At 43.0% G+C, this 16,785-nt stretch overlaps 1 protein-coding gene across 1 annotated transcript; it reads right to left on the bottom strand.

The window, feature by feature from the left end:
- Positions 1-3,009: 3,009 nt before the first annotated feature.
- foxi1 (forkhead box i1) lies at positions 3,010-4,878 on the bottom strand. The gene is made up of 2 exons (XM_066693606.1): positions 4,222-4,878; positions 3,010-3,899 (listed from the first exon to the last, which is right to left on the bottom strand). Exons 1-2 carry the CDS (start codon positions 4,802-4,804, stop codon positions 3,373-3,375), a joined length of 1,110 nt encoding a protein of 369 aa, XP_066549703.1. The 5' UTR covers positions 4,805-4,878; the 3' UTR covers positions 3,010-3,372.
- Positions 4,879-16,785: the final 11,907 nt, after the last annotated feature.

Here is a 16,785-nt window from a genome sequence, read left to right as displayed (position 1 = left end):
TTGTGTCTCTGCACTGACCATAACAAGACTTGTAAACTTCCCCCCCACCCCCCGCCCGCCTAAAAGCCCCCTTTGTTAGCTGAGGTCTCTCTGAGGGAGATGACGTGTTCCCATCCGCGCAGGGGGTGCGCCGCGGCTGCCAGCGCGCTTTGCGCCACAATGTCGTATTTGCTCCAGACAGCAGCGCACCAGAGCGCATTCAATTATACCCAATTAAGAGGTGTTTGCTTTTATTTACTCGCTTTGATTTGTGCGTGCAGTTCGCTGTTTCCCAATGCCACATGAGCCGCTGCTGGATGGGTCCCATTGGGGACGGGGACAGCACTCCTCTTGTGTTTTCCCCGCAAATGCACAACAACCAAGGGCAAGTTGCACAGGCCATTTTACAGTCTGTTGAGTTCAGTCTACCTCCATTCATTCAACAGTGTAGTACAACACTGAATCATCAACCTTTCTCACACTAATCCAAAGCAGGACAAAAGCCAACAGGACTTTATTTCTCCCGCATCTCCCGCTCTCTCCTGTGCGACACCCCTGCATCCACACAGCTGGAGCTGAAGACCAGGTCTCATCCACCGTGAAATAAGCGCAGTATAAATAAAGTGCAGCAGACTGGGGGCTGAACTCTTGAACTCTGTGGAAATCAGTCTGTGATGACTTGTTGAAATCGGGTTTATTCAAAGTGACAGGCGGAAAATGTCTCAAGCCTCACCTAATGCGTCCCTGTAATCGGAAAGCGACGGATTGCTTACACAGACAAAAGTGCAGTTGTGCAGGGAGAGCACTGTCTGTGAAGAGTTAAATATTTGTGCAATTAAAGTGGTGCTCAGCGGGGGGCCGGATTAATTCCCACGCTCGATTAAACCTGAAATCCTTCATATAAATAATTGTCAGCTCCGTGAACTTATGATCTTTTGTGTGCGAATAAAAGAGCCGTTCCTGTTTGTAAACGGGACCTGTGTTCCCTGTGTTGCTCTGTTGTGCGGTTCGTCTGGACCATCGGACCACTGGACTCCCCATCAGACATTGCCAATTAAGCAAATTGACGAATAAACAAACAGTGTACGAGGGGTCATTGTAACCAATTACTCTTTAATCTTTTCCATTTAAAACGGCGGCATCGGTTTACGATTTTGATCGCCATTGGACAGACCTTAGTTTCAAACATTGTAACTTTTTTGGTTTGTTTTTTTGTTGTTGTATATTTTCTCTATCTTTAGCCATAAATCCCCCTGTTATCCAGACAATATCAATAGAGGACAAACGAGTTGGGAATTTCCTAAGTAGTCCAGGCTGTTCCGTCTCACGGCCACATGTCAAGCATGTACTGTAATATGAATAAATGCATAAAACACCGCTCTGAGACGACCTAAATACAATTAAAATTAAAATAATACGGCCAGAGCGCTAAAACACTTTAAACATGTTACTGTTATTACAATTACTTTAGTTGGGAATGAATGACCTGCGCAATACTGTGAAAACAAATTGCACATTGTTCAAAACAAACGCATGCTTATTTTTTATAAATCGATGTTTCTTTCCACTCCTAAAACAAGTGTTAAATGAAACACTTTTTTATTTCAATACAAAACAAAACATTGTTAAAATTCACCAAAGCACAACACAATAATGTGTTTTCCCCACACATACTTGTGTTAAATACGCATTATTGCCATTAAAATACACATCATTGAGTTTTGTCAAATGAGTATTGCCCTTGAACAAACACAGAATGTGTTAAGCTGAACACATGAGTTGTAAGAGTGTTGCATGTCCCCTCCCCACCTCCACAAATACAGATTCATTGACAGCGGGGACGGGCCGCAGGTTGTGTAGCTGTGTGATCAATGAAGCCAGGCACCGGATCAATTAATTGATTAAGTGTTGTGGGCAAGCCAAGAAACAGAAGTGTGTGGCACTGCAGGACCAGGATTTACATTGTATCTCCACGAACTGACCGAGAAACCATTTGTTCATCACCTGGGCACCTCTTAACACTGCTTCATCATACTTATTTAACATATCACTAATAATATTAGGGCGCTTTGGGATTCATCGTCATCTAAATATTTACAAATATATAAAATTAAAAACACAACCATCCACAGTAACCAAGCAATAATAATGACATAAAGATCCTATAAACAGCATGCGAAGTGTGTTTTACTGTTCAAGCCCTTGTTACACCTCTCTATACGTGTTATTATGTGGTCAGGAAACTTTAAACAGCATCTTGCACATATGTCAAAATGTGTCGGCATTTTAATTTTAATTTTAAAACGCCACATTTCCTTCACAGTGAAATGTTTTGCACACGTTTTAATGTATTTTTAATGCATGCCCGTTTATTTCGTTGACGTTGTTTTCTTTATAGTCACGTTACTGTTAATGTCAGTACATTTGGACTACTTGTATTTCTGATAAACTTCACTGCATCTTAGAAATGCATAGTGTAAACATTGAACACAGCTGTACATGTGTGTGATTTTCTTTACATATTGTTCAATTGGTAAACTATATGGTTTTCATACCCCAATTAGTCATTTTAAAACGAATAAATAGTCGGTGATATTTTATTAACCTATTTAAAATAAATGTTAGCGCTACTTTTATTTGAGACATGAACCATGGATCTATAAAACTAGAACAAAATATGAAAATATTAGTTTATGACGACATTAGAACTGTGTTGTTCTTCACGGTATATTTAAATATTAAAAGCCAATTTCTAATGCAACCCTTTCTGAAAACGTTGTAAATGCGCACAGACGACTTTTACACCCCACCTGTCTACATCACAATATAGTGTCTGGTTAATTTCCTTACAGGCTTTAAAGCAGCATATTTCACTGTGTTTGAAACTGGACATCGTATCGCTACAGGCCCTATAAACCTATTATTCGAGAACATGTCTTCTGAAAATGCAATTTTCTACAAGCAACAAGAGATTTAAAAAACAACAACAACGTGGCTGAAATAATAACACATTTCATTTCAAAAATTAATTTCATTTATTAAAACATAAAACGAGTGCAGTATATTTAAATACAATCAATAATGTACACGTGTAACCAATACAAATATCCCACTGGAATGAAGGCACTGTGATCTTTTACAATATTACAATAATGCATAATAATCGTATCGTGAACCGTCCCTGTACTGCGGCCTCAATGGTGCTGCTCCGATCTGTGGCCAGATTTCAGTCACACCTGACGGTTCACTTTCCTATATTCATCTGTAGGAACTCACAGCTTTTGTTTCTTTCAATTATTATAATTGTCATAAGGCACTTGGTCTATAACACAGTCTAATGCACGGAGGGTGAGCTGGAGAGATGATTGTCTTTCTGCTCAAATAAATATCTGTTTACACCTCGGTTCCTTCGCGGCTGTATATTGAGTGGTTGACCCTGAAGTGGTTGTCCAGCGGGCTGCCCAGGCCGGTCTGGTGGTGGTAGTAGCCCAGTCGCTGTGGGCTTTGCTGGCCGGTATCAGAGTCCAGTAGGGCGCTGTTTGTAGGCGAGTACGAAGCAAGTCCGGCCAGGTTTTCCCTGTTCCGAGTCAAATCCCCCAAAAGTTCAGCACCAAACTGTCTGCTGCCCAGGCCGTTATTTCCAACCACCACGGCATGCATGTTGGACACGAAACTGCTGAAGCAGGGGCTCGGCTCGGAGGCCGGGGAGGGCGAGGATTTGGGCTCGGGCGAGCTCTGCAGGCTCGGGGAGGGCGAGCTGAGCACGCTGGCCGTGTCGGAGAGCTTCAGTGCCCCGCCGCTGTCCTCGGCTTTGTCCGACACCCCGTGGGCATCGGCCCTCCTCTTCCTCTTCCTCCTGAAGTTGCCGTTGTCGAACATCTTCTCGCAGTTCGGGTCCAGGGTCCAGTAGTTGCCCTTGCCTGTGAAAAGGACGGGAGGGTAAGCAAAACAAATGGCAAGGCACCGATCTATGGACACTGGCCTTCATCACAAGAGTAGACAATTTCTATACATTTGGTTCATGCATGTGTAGGTTAAATACAAATAGTCTAAGGCACATTTACGCAGCTGCAATGCGCATCCAGGTACTGCAAAAGTAAGCCCCTCTTTAGGAGTTATTTGTATTTAATATGCAGAGATGCACGTCGATTTTCTGCATCTTTTTCTGGGTTTAATGATACAGGTTAATGCTCAAGATATGGCCTGTCAAGTTTTCATTTATAATCTGTACATCCTACTCACCGGGGTCGTCCTCGTCCCGGGCCACTTTCTTAAAGCAGTCGTTCAAGGACAGGTTGTGTCGGATTGAGTTCTGCCAGCCGGCTTTGCTCTTCTTGTAAAACGGGAAGTTGTCCGCCACGTACTGGTAGATCTGGCTGAGGGTCAGCTTCTTGTCCTGGGCGTTTTGGATGGCCATGGCGATCAGGGCCGAGTAGGAGTAGGGCGGCCGGACCATCTTGAACAGCTCCTGCTGGCTGGACAGCGACAGCCAGCCCAGGTCCGCCCCGCCGAACCCGCTGGGCGGCGGCAGGAAGGGCCTCTGAGCGGCGCCGTAGCCCGACTGGAGGTAGGAAGCCCCGCTGGAGCCGGGCAGGTAGTGGGGCGAGTTGATGCCGGGGCTGTTGAGCCACAGGTAGGGGTTGGCGGCGGGAGAGGGGTAGTCCCCCAGCCCGTAGCCCGGGCCGTGTGCGCTCGGCCGCGGCTGGTGCTGCAGGTTCTGCTGGTACATGTCGCAGTACACGGCCATGTCCAGCAGCTCCTGCGGGTTGTGGTGCTGAAGGGGGCCGGAGTGGGAGCTGGGGGGCTGCTGTCCAAACGCGTTCATAATCCGCTCCGGTCAGGCAATGTCGCAGGGGGGGAGCGGCTCTCAACATCGGCGAGTCCCGGGTCCGTCTGTGCGAAACTGAGCCCCGCCGCCCCGCACGGCAGCGTTTAAATAATGCGCCCGGGACAGGTACTGCGCCCCGCCACGCCTGCGCGCTGGATTTACATAGCTGATTGCCACTAATACTCAGATGCGCTTACTGTTTTGATGCCATTCTTTATTTAAAACAAAATATAGAGAAATATGACAGGATTGATTTGGTTAAAACATTTGAAGTAATTGCATGTGCTTTTATTATTACATTGATTGTATGACACTTGCGGAGCTATAATCAGTGTTACTGTATCCCGCAATGGACACTGTTACCGTGCGCTCAGTTCGGACATTTTTATGTTTTCAAATGTTCACCTGTTGAGCTTGTTTTGTTGCCTGAGAAGAGATGACTTTATTTGATTGAATCTGAACTTTAAATCGACTTTATACCCAGCACCTCTCCCATTGCACAAGTATCCTAAATGAAAGACAAACAATTAACAGCAATAAACAGCAACCAAGCGGTCAATGCGCTTGAAACGTGTGAAGGGGGAGCTGCATTGTGTTTGAGATAATTAATATTGCAAAATTACTATTACCACTGTATTGTGATAATATATAGCCACGGAGGTTTAAAAGAGTTGGTAATTATTTTAAAATTATCAGATTTTATGGCAAAAGTTTTTGCTAGACAGAATCAAGTGTTGGTTAAATCTGCTGGTGATCTACCGACCAAGTTTGAGTTGTGGAAACATAGGAGCGCAAACTTAGGCGTATGTGAACTTCTACAAATACTACTGCTGCTTGTATAGATGCGTCGAAGTGTGCCTATAATATCCATATATAATGTGTTCATATAGTCTGCACAACACTAGTGATCACACTGCCACCTGGCGGCGCCATGTTTTAACATCAGCATTGAGTTGTAGACTTAAGAACATAAGAACATGAGAGTGTCCAATCGAGAGGAGGCCATTCGCCCCATAGTTGACTTTTTATCTTTCACACATCATTTATCATTTTTACACATACCTCAATACTTAATGAAATATCAGCATAAGAACATAAGAAAGTGTCCAATGGAGAGCAGCCCATTTGCCCCATTGTGCTCGTTTGGTGTCTATTAATAACTAAGTGATCAAGGGTCCTATCCAGTCTGTTTTTGAATGTTCCCAAATTGTCTCTTCAGCCACATCGCTGGGGAGTTTGTTCAGATTGTGACGCCTCTCTGTGTGAAGAAGTGTCTCCTGTTTTCTGTCTTGAATGCCTTGAAGCCCAATTTCCATTTGTGTCCCGGGTGCGTGTGTCCCTGCTGATCTGGAAAAGCTCCTCTGGTTTGATGTGGTCGATGCCTTTCATGATTTTGAAGACTTGGATCAAGTCCCCACGTAGTCTCCTCTGTTCCAGGGTGAAAAGGTTCAGTTCCTCAGTCTCTCAGTAGGACATTCCCTTCAGACCTGGAATAAGTCTGGTTGCTCTCCTCTGAACTGCCTCTAGAGCAGCGATATCTTTCTTGAAGTGTGGAGCCCAGAACTGCACACAGTATCCAGATGAGCTCTAACTAGTGCATTGTACAGTCTGAACATCACTGCCCTTGTTCTCAACTCTACACTTTTGACAATATACCCTAGCACTGTGTTTGTCTTTTTATTGCTTCCCCACATTGTTTGGATGGAGAAAGTGAGGAGTCCACATAGACTCCTAGGTCTTTCTCATGCGTTACTTCATCTAGTTCTATTCCTCCCATAGTGTCATTATAGTGGACATTTTTGTTACCTGCATGTATTACCTTGCACTTGTCCACATTGAAGTTCATCTGCCAGGTCTCGGCCCACAACTGAATATTATCTAAGTCCCTCTGAATAGCCTGTGCTGCCAAGATTGTATCTGCTGAGCTGCCTATTTTAGTATCATCTGCAAATTTGACAAGTTTGCTAACTATCCCAGAGTCCAGATCATTAATATAGATTAGAAAAAGCAAAGGCCCTAGTACTGATCCCTGAGGAACTCCACTAACAACCTCACTCCAGTTAGAAGCGACTCCTCTAATCAACACCCTCTGTTTCCTAAACATCAACCAGTTCATAATCATCTACTTACATTACCCTGAAGCCTACAGCTTCCAATTTGAGGATCAGTCTTTGGTGTGGAACCTTATCAAAAGCTTTCTTAAAATCTAAGTATATCATATCATATGCTTTCACATGATCTACAGCTGCAGTTGCATGTTAAAAAAATTATAATAAATTAGTAAGACATGATCTGCCTCGTCTAAACCCATGTTGACTATCTTGACTTGGGATTTACCTTTCCTGTAGTTTTACATAACAGTGATTGATCTATTTTATATGAGAAATTCACCCTTTCTTGTGAAATACTAACAAATTAAATATGTGATGCAAGAAAACGAATCACCTAATTTAATTTGTTAATGTCTCTCATTGTATGTACTGTGAACCCATTGTGTTATGATCCACACTTGAGGTGGACCCGGCCAGTCCAACCTAACACCCATTACATCGGCTGTTTTATCAGGGTCTTCTCCATTTCCCCAGAGACCACTGCGTCTCGCTTCTCTCCGTCCGGGCAGAAACCCTAAAACAGTACCCAAGCGGTCCACACGGAAACACAATGCCTTTCACCTCAGCAACACCATGTTTCCATCTGCGTGTCTTAAATGCGCTGACATACTCTCTGACAAACTGTAAATCATAAACAAGCTGGTGGCAGCAGCAGAAGTCTATAAATTCAACTCCATGACTTTTAAGGGGAATAAACAGATCTGTATTTCATACCTTGTCGGATTCCTGGGTCATTCCTCTGAGTTGTTGGCTTTTACTGCCATCTAGTGTTGACTGCAGTGTGTATTTGTCTTACTTGCTCATGTAAACTGAGGGTAAACAATGATAGGCCTGCAGCTCCTGTTTGTGACATGAACATCTTTCACCTGCACTAGATACAGTTAATTTATACATCTGTTTAAAATGACCTCGATTTGAAAGTGATTCCAGACAGGCTAAAGAACTGCAAGTAGGAGCACGGAGATTGTATTAAACTGCCCACACATTGCGTTGTTAATATTCCCACCACGTACACAAAGCTAATGACTTGCTGCAGAGGCTGTGAAGCAGATTACTCCACAAAATGGACAGCACATGTAGTTTAAATGAATGGTAGAGATCATGTGGACTGTTTACTATGGTCATAGCATACGCCTTGGATAACATTGTGTAGTAAAATGAAGAAATAGTGCTTTAATAGTGACCAGAACAGTGTTAACCTTCACCCGTCTCTGTTGTGTTAAACGGAGAGTGATGTGCGTCTCTGAAAAGCTGTGATTCGAATTTTTAACAGACTGGAAATTGACATCGGCCTTTTAAAACCAAATCTTGTTATCGCTTATCTGCTTCATTAAGGTAACTTTCTCCATAACTGCTTTCCGTTGCTGTTATTTATATTTTGGAAATGAGTTCGATGCTCACCCAGCCTGCACTTTATAAATATTTAAGCACATTACCAAAACAAATATCCGTAATTATATCTAACGCTCGTGCGCTCGCTAAGCCTCGCAACAGGGTGAAGCATGAAATAACTTCCCCATCTGAAAATCTAATGTGATCACAAGCCGTAATTTACCACGCAAGACTGAGCGTTTCAGACAGGCGGCTAAATATGGGTAATTTATCGCCTCACCCTTTGAGGGCCGGTGCCGGCGAACGTGGGCCTGTGTGCCGGGAGGATTCGCCTCTCTTGCTCTCTCTCGAAGTGGCTAAATTGGACAAGCTGTCTTTGGAAATGAAACCAGCTCCGGTTAGGGGAGTGTGGCCTTCTGCATGTGAATAAGGGTCCGGGGCAGGGGAAATGGAGAACGTTTTCTCGTATAGGTCATTCAACTGCCGTGTATATAGGCCTCTTTCTCAGGAGGCCAGTTCTTTTGCATAAACCATCCACTGTATTATGGAGAGCTAGGTCTGATGGGGACTATTCGCAAAGCCATCACACACACAAAGATCGTTATATACAGTCAGCATATATTCCCAACACGTTTCTTGCGTGTTTTCTTGTTAACCAGGAAGTGACTTACGTGAAAATAGTTGCCAACAAGCCCCACTAGTGGGTATTATCTCTCCAAACTCAACACTGATCTCCCATTCTCTTCATTCCTGTCCTCAGTCAACCCCCGCGCAGTAACACGGGGAGATCCGCTGGGTCATGTGCGCGAGCCGAGTGAAAGTGGGACACTGGAACGGGACAGAGAGGCAGCACTTTAATTTTTAATTTGTTCTTTACACGCTCGACTCGGTGTTGCAGTCGAGGAAAAAGATCAGCACAATCAGTGTGTGTGTGTGTGTGTGAGAGCTGAGGTTGTGTTAGTTAGTTGGTTGGGACAGTGGTAATCTCAGAATCTAATATAAAGAATAATATTCTGAGATAACATGAGACTTTGTGAGGCTTTAATGATGCCTCAGGACGCCTTAATTAAAACACATAATCAAATTAGGATCATATTCAATCAGTGTCATTGCTAGGGAACAATGAAAGCACAGCACCGGGATTGTAGTTGTATACCCAGACCAGTTATACGCCCAGTTGTGTTTACCAGCAGCTTCATTAGGCCTGGGCCTAATAATAATAATACAAAAATAGCCCCGGATCTATTCATCTGTCATTCTGATCATGCATTAAAGCCCTCAAATAATATGATATCGTTGATCAAAAATGCAAGTATGTTTTGAGTCCTCTGTTTGTCATTCAAGCAGCAGATCTACTGCACATTACTTGGCACCGTGCATTGTGTGTGAGGCGATAGAGAGAGAGAGTGTGACTGAGTGTGCGTTGGCATCTGGTGGTAGCTAATTCACTAAGGCAAGACTTGAGTTGAAGGGCAGCTATGCATATAAGAGCTATGGATATAAGGATCCTGAAGACAAGTAGGTGCAGGCGAGGCTCGAGGAGGTGGAGGACGAGGACGAGGTATCTCCTGTAGCTGGAGCAGCAGATGAGTCTGGCCGTGAGAGTGCCACTGCCTCATCTAATGTTACAAGCTCAGGTTGGTGAAGAAGAGGGCTCTTTAGCTAGCTAGCTAGTCTATCTCAGTGGTTGTCAAATGTTTTTTTGAAAACAATTATTTCCAAGGCACACCTTTACATATGATTATAGATATGTAAATCATCATCAATAAGACTAATTCCAAGGCACACCTGGCCAGCTCCCAGGGCACACCAGTGTGCGACGGCACTCAGTTTGAGAACCACTGGTCTAGCTAACCTGCACTCACTGTGATATTGCGGAACATGGGCTAAGCATAGAGAGAAAGTGGGACAACTCATATGCATCTCTGCGACTTGAAACACTCATTTTGTTTATTTTTGATTTCATGTTGTGAAAGCCAGCCTACGTACCTGACCGCAACCTTTTGGTAGAGCACAGTGTCTCACATCTTATATTCATGTTACTCTAGTATGTGTTGAGTCCTCTCAGACGGAGGCGCTGCTCTAAGGCTGCTTGCTGCTGGAAAACTGGCACGAGCTATTGACCTCAGCACTGCCGGCGGGAGTGAGACTGCCTGTGCCAGCTAACGACGCTGAATGTGGCGAGGTAGCCAGATAGCCAGCCAATTTGTTTCTAAGCATTAAGATGAAACCAGCAAAGAGTTTTTTCCACACAATGTGAGTGCTTATAGCTAAGCTAGATATTTATGATTTAATGAGACTATTCCAAGAACAATATCAGAAGTACAGCTAAAGAGTTTGATTGACAATGTGTAAGTCTAGCTAGCTAACGTCGCTGCTGGCTGGAGATTTTTTTCAGATCAGTTTTTCTTTTGTTTTTCATCCAGAATCTTAGTTCATCTTTTTTTTTATTAATTCTCTATAATAAGTGCACCAGATTAATACATTTAGCTGTTCAAAATCAATTTTTTTCTTCCGGGGGAGAATGACCCTGGACCCCCCTACTCTGGGTTTGTACTCTGGGCTAAGCCCCAAATATATTGTAATTAAAAAATGTATTCCTGCCTGTGCTGTGAAGAATAATCAGGAAAATACAGACGTCGAAGCTGGACTTTCAGTTTTCAATAGTATTAGCATAACCGTTTCTCTCTAAATTATCTGTTTATAAGCATGATACACATCTTTTAAAGTGTTTTTTCTAATTGTAATATAAGCTAGGCATTCATCAATCCGAAAATATGCCTTTATAGAGAACACAGATCTCTTGTCAGTTACAATATGGACACCGCAAATAAGATGTTCACTCTAATTACCCCTCTTTAACACGCAAAACTAATTTTTTCAATAGTCTTCTGAAATTTCGAACGATGAATTCTTCAGATTGCACAAGTGGATGCTTGTGTAGTGAGCATTGTGTTAGAGGAGGATACCTAAAATTTAAATGGAAGCTGCACCAAATGAGACTTGTCTTGAGCATGAACTGATGAACAGCTGTCATTCAAGTCATTTTCTATTTCTCTTTTATATTCAGTAAATAGCTGCCTGCCCACCTTCCGGAGTGATCTCTGACAGACTAGTACACTCAAACGCATGAAATACTCGAGGCGGGCTAATACCAGTCTGCAATGAACTACATTATGTGCTTATTTTGTCACAAGGGCATTTCAGACCTGGCATATCATGTTTACGGTTATACGAGCTATTATATCGTCTCCACTGGTGCCTGAAGCCTGGAAATCACGCAATTATCATGACAATGATATGCATTTGTTTCCCAAGAACTAATCTGCAGGAGATCTCGAGTCTCGGCGACCTTGGTGTAATTGTGCGGCTCCGGGGTGTGCTTGAGGTCACAGACGGCGAGCCGGTGGCAATCAGTGCGGCGTAGGAGAGGGAAATGGCTTTTCTTACCGTGTGGACACAAGCTATTTACTGTACGACACCGAGAGTCTAATTAGAAATGACTCTTCAAGGAGCTGATGCAAAATTACTTTCTAGAAATTGTGCATCTGCTCGCATACTCTCTGTGTAATTAAAGAGCACAGAAACCTTTTCTACACTACTATTAGCATTTATTATACTTAGATTACATTATTATTTATTTAAAAAGACTTAATTAACCCTCTTTGGTTCTATATACCCTAAACAAACTATCAAAATGATATTGATACATAATGTGCCCTTAGGTCCCTTTCAGAGGAGTGATTTTAACACAAATACAACCTGTTTTAGATCATTATGATGTCACAAGTCATAGGTCACCTGTCAGAGGTCAGAGGGGACACCAAGACCAAATGCCACTAAATGCCAGAAGACATATTGAGGAAAGAGTGAGATAAATATTGAACATTTGCAGCAGAAAATTGTCTTAAGGATGTTAAATCTCGAGAGAGAAAACCAACAGAAGCACACGGCTGAATCCATTCCCGTAATTCAAGTGGAATGGCTGCCGTTCTCTGCGGACAGTGTTGATTAGTGCGGGGGTTTGAGTTGGTGGGATGCTCCTGTGATAGATCGGTTTTTGTAGACCTAAATGCAGATCTAATAATTACCAGGGTAGAAGACACTGCTTCTCCTTGATTTCTGCATTCCTTTATCATGGCGAGTCTCCGCAGACCGCAAGCTTCATTACATGCAATTTAAACCCGCCTTCCTTCCACTGGAGAAGGAATCAAGATGAATGGTTACACAGAGCTGCAGTGACAGGATTAAATACTTAAACGCAACAAATCGGCAAGTGTTAAACAAAGCCAGACCACTGCAATAAGCACACGCGTGTTGTTGTGGACAGTTGGACTGGATGCCGAGGAACTCCTGAAAGTCAAGGTCACGTCCACTGGAGTTTGTGTGTCTTTGTGCATCTCAGATGGGAGTGAAAGTCTCCGGGTTTGTCTGAGGTGCTCCAATAATCACACACTCCCCGTTCCTCTGATTGCAGTTTGATGAAGATAACAGATGCACTTCCAGCTAGTGCTTTTAGAATAAATACACTTTATACATGCAGGTTTTAATTACATATTTTTCAAGTGCTTTTAAATAGCGTAGAATTGTGCACCATGTAATGTGTTCCGCTTCCAGGTAATTATATATACTTACTCACTTATATCTGCCAGCAGACCGATGGGAAATGTTTGACACCCAGTGAGGTTTCAGCCTGATTTTTATTCTCAAACCTTAGAGGAGAGAAACAATGTTACATCTAATGTGGCACGTGAAAGTTATACTTCCTCTTTGGATATTCAATTCAGCATAGAGATATTCAGGGCCGGTGCACTAAGTTGCTATCACAATGCTGATTTGCAGTTATTATAAGATGAAAAGGTGATCTCGGGGAAGAGCGCAAAATAAACCGTGTATTCATTGTGATTTATTTGTGTTTTGTAGTCTACAAAGACGCATTTGTTCTCTGCTTCCACATCATAAATTAGTGTAAATGTTTTTTCTGTGACAGTTGGTCCCTAAAATTATCCGCCAACTGAACAATACTAATGTGAACGTGTTTGGTTTTTTTCCTCCTTCTCCAGTTTTCATTTATATTATCTGTGCTTTAGTTTGCATAACAGAGACTGGCTTTATAATCTGGGAGGATCAGCCAGAGTAGATTAAAGTGCTAATGTGAGACCCATGATTACTGTGAAGTACGGCGCACTGGAAAGCAGGTCAGAAATGCATGACCTTGATAGACCCTGATAGCAGAGACCAACTCTTCCAGTGCATATAAGCCGATCAAACGGGTCTTTGTCTTCAAGAATTTGACTGATACAATAATTCAGTGCAAGAAAAGGCACATGTCTCTCTTTGTGCCTGAAACAGGAGTGGAAACCAGTGTCTTTAAATGAGCTTTATTCAATATTTTACAGACCTCTCCTGCTATGATGGCTTCCTTAATGATGGATGCTATTCAGACCTTCTGTAATCAATCCAGGGCAGCAGCTCAATGGTGACAGATTGGAAGTTACAAAACGGCCAACTTTTGTCAGGGCTAATCTGTGTGAAGGAACGGTGTCCATGTGTTTTAGAAGAAGAACATGAGAACATAAGACAGTGTCCAGTTGAGAGGAGACCATTCGCCCCATCGTGCTCGTTTCGTGTCCATTAATAACTCAGTGATCAAGGATCCTATCCAGTCTGTTTTTGAATGTTCCCAAATTGTCTCTTCAGCCACATCGCTGGGGGGTTTGTTCCAGATTGTCCATTATATCCATTTAAGGATGTATAGGGTTATCTCCGTAGCATTTGCATGTGGAAATGGGTGCGTTTCATCCGTGTTTTCGTCATGTATACATCATTAACTCGAGTAAACTCCACCGTTGTCTTCCTCATTGGTCCTGCACACGTTACCCGTTAAGCAGAGCTATCCTACAGTCCAGTCATTCACCTCTATCTAAACTGAACAGCTATTCAGATACATCTTGTATTTCCTCCAACAGCATCTACAGTTACATAATAGTTTCTGCTTTGGACAGCATGTCCCCCATTGACACACAGTATGCGTCTGGGATATATATTAGAGAAAGTAACCTACCTTCCATATTGTGTCATTAATTATTGGTAATTATTAATGAATTATTCCACAGTTCAAAATGCAGATGAACCGAGGAAAGGTCAGACCGAGAGCAGGGGTCCACCTCTGTGTGAAATCGGTGTGATTAAAATGGCACAAATCAAGATTTATGTCACGGTGGCTGAAGATATTGATACCCCATGATACAGCGCTTGCCATTTTCTCTTCTCCTCTCTTTACCCCTCTCAGCTATCCATCTCCATATAAGAGACGAGTGTCGGGGGCTATGATATATAGATCCACTCATTTAAAGGTGCTTAACATAAACCTGCTTTTCTAGGCCGTTATTGATTGATGGCCACCTGGAAGACCCAGGAAGGACACCTTGGAGAGAGCCGTGTCTGAGGAATCAGCTCTTTAACGACCTGTATTTGGTGGTTGTTGTTTCGATTTGAAATAAAGTCATTGACCTTTTTTCTTCTATTTGTGTTTTAATGCTACAGGAAGTTGAAGTGTCGCGGCTGATGAACTACACAAGACTGCAACCTGGTGGGGACTGGCATCTTACACACACGACTCCTCTGGACTGGACGCCAGTGAAGGTGCATGAGGTTTGGATACATCTGGACAATTCTTTGACATCAGCATATCTCGTTAGTCAGAATTAGTAACACACACGCAATCCACAATATGATTATCGGCCATGTCCAGATTGATAAATGTACCGTTTGCATTCTGCGAGTGTAGGCGCCTGTAGAATGAAAGATAATTGAATCCCAGTAATGGAAAGTTTAGTTCAGATTCGGCTTTATAATTGGCTGTTTGTGATTAATTAATGCTAAACGAGGGAAGCGATATGGATAAGTGTTGACTGCGAACATCGCCGATCGAGGCCAACTTCATAGGCATTCGATATGAACCTAATTGGAAACTTTGAGTATATTTATGCGCTTATGGTCTATTGGATTGTATATTAAACGAGACAGGGATGATGCTGTGATTTCCCTTCCATAATGGGGGGTTTGGTGAGTGGAGAGTTGACTGTTGTACCTCAAGTACACATTACAGAGGTGGGAGTGAATTCTGAGCTTATAATAGATGCACAACGGCCGCTGATTCAAGGTCAAACCTGATAACTTCTGTGTCAAACTAACCAGCTCGCCAACATTACAAAATCCTTATAAAACCTCTCCCTCTGACAAATGGCTGTCAGCTGCGGCCCAGATCTGTTTTTTTATTTTAAACTACATTTCCAGAAGGGATCTAATTGGAATTGATGTCCTTCACGAAGCCCGGCGTTGTGTACATAACCTCAGACAGGGCAGTTTGTGGTGCTGAGAAAAAGAGTGATATAAATAGTTTAGCCATGGAGGAAAAACAGCGCCGTATGTAGGCCATGTTTACCTGGACGGCTCCTGCGTCGCTTTCCGAGTTCATTAAAAAACTTGTGCTTGACATTTTATAAATCACAATCTCTCTTTTGCGGTTAGCAAGGACGATATATAGCTTTTATGAGCTCGGTCTGCAGTCAGTGCTTTAGCTAAAACATAGGAGGGAATCGATGACCTTTGCTAGCTTGACACGTTGTGCGTCTGTACACCAGATGCCGGTTATTTAGGAAACAGGAATTACGTTTTCATATGAATTCTTCAGACGTGAGAACTGGCAAACTCTGTTTTTAATAAGCTGCTAATGCACATGCAAATGATTCCCATTTTGAGGCTCATTAGATCTTAGGCCAGACTTTTAATTACCCTGGTATACTGTTTATGGGCAGTTCATTGGTTGCCTCGGCTGTATATTTATTTGTGATCCTTTTGTGGCTGTCTGGAGAAGAAAGAGCATCGATCCCCCTCCTAGATTGATTACTTGTATGTGTGTATCATTACACTTCGATGTGTTTTCACATTTATAATGCAGTTCAGATCGAAAAATCGTGAGAGCCTCTTGTGCAGAATTGGGCTTTTGAGATAAAGATATTCATGAAACTAATTAAAGATATTTTGGGTTATTATTCAGTCCCAGTGGGATTTTACGGAGCAATACCTCCGTTATGTGTTGTTCTTTGGACTCGGCATATGCTCGTCTGGGGAATAGTGTCAGTAAATGTCACAGAAAGGACCTCCAGACTGAATTGTTCCCTATTCTTCAGCAACACGGGTTCACAAAGCCGGGCAGTCAACAGGCACCGAGGGATTAGTGCGGAGAGAGGGAGGACAAGCCAATCTGCAGGAGGAAGGAAGCCAATCACTCGTGCCACCTAATAAGGCCGTGTGTTAGCCCAGATTACCTCGACTCTCACTGCGATAATTGGACGTAAACCCGTACAAACACCTGTAATCTCCATTGTGCGGCTTCTCAAAGCTTTGTGTCAGCAGTGAACCGGCCTCCCTGTTATATCGGGTGAACTTCCTTTATTAGTTACCCGTTTGTGCTCATTTGACCCCGAATGTTTCTCTCATTTGAGCATGTGAGCTGCAGAAGTGCAATAA

Source organism: Amia ocellicauda, chromosome 20 (assembly GCF_036373705.1).
Source record: "Amia ocellicauda isolate fAmiCal2 chromosome 20, fAmiCal2.hap1, whole genome shotgun sequence".
Lineage (NCBI taxonomy): Eukaryota > Metazoa > Chordata > Actinopteri > Amiiformes > Amiidae > Amia > Amia ocellicauda.
Note: the sequence above shows the minus strand (reverse complement) of the source record. Positions and strands in the feature narration are given on the sequence as shown.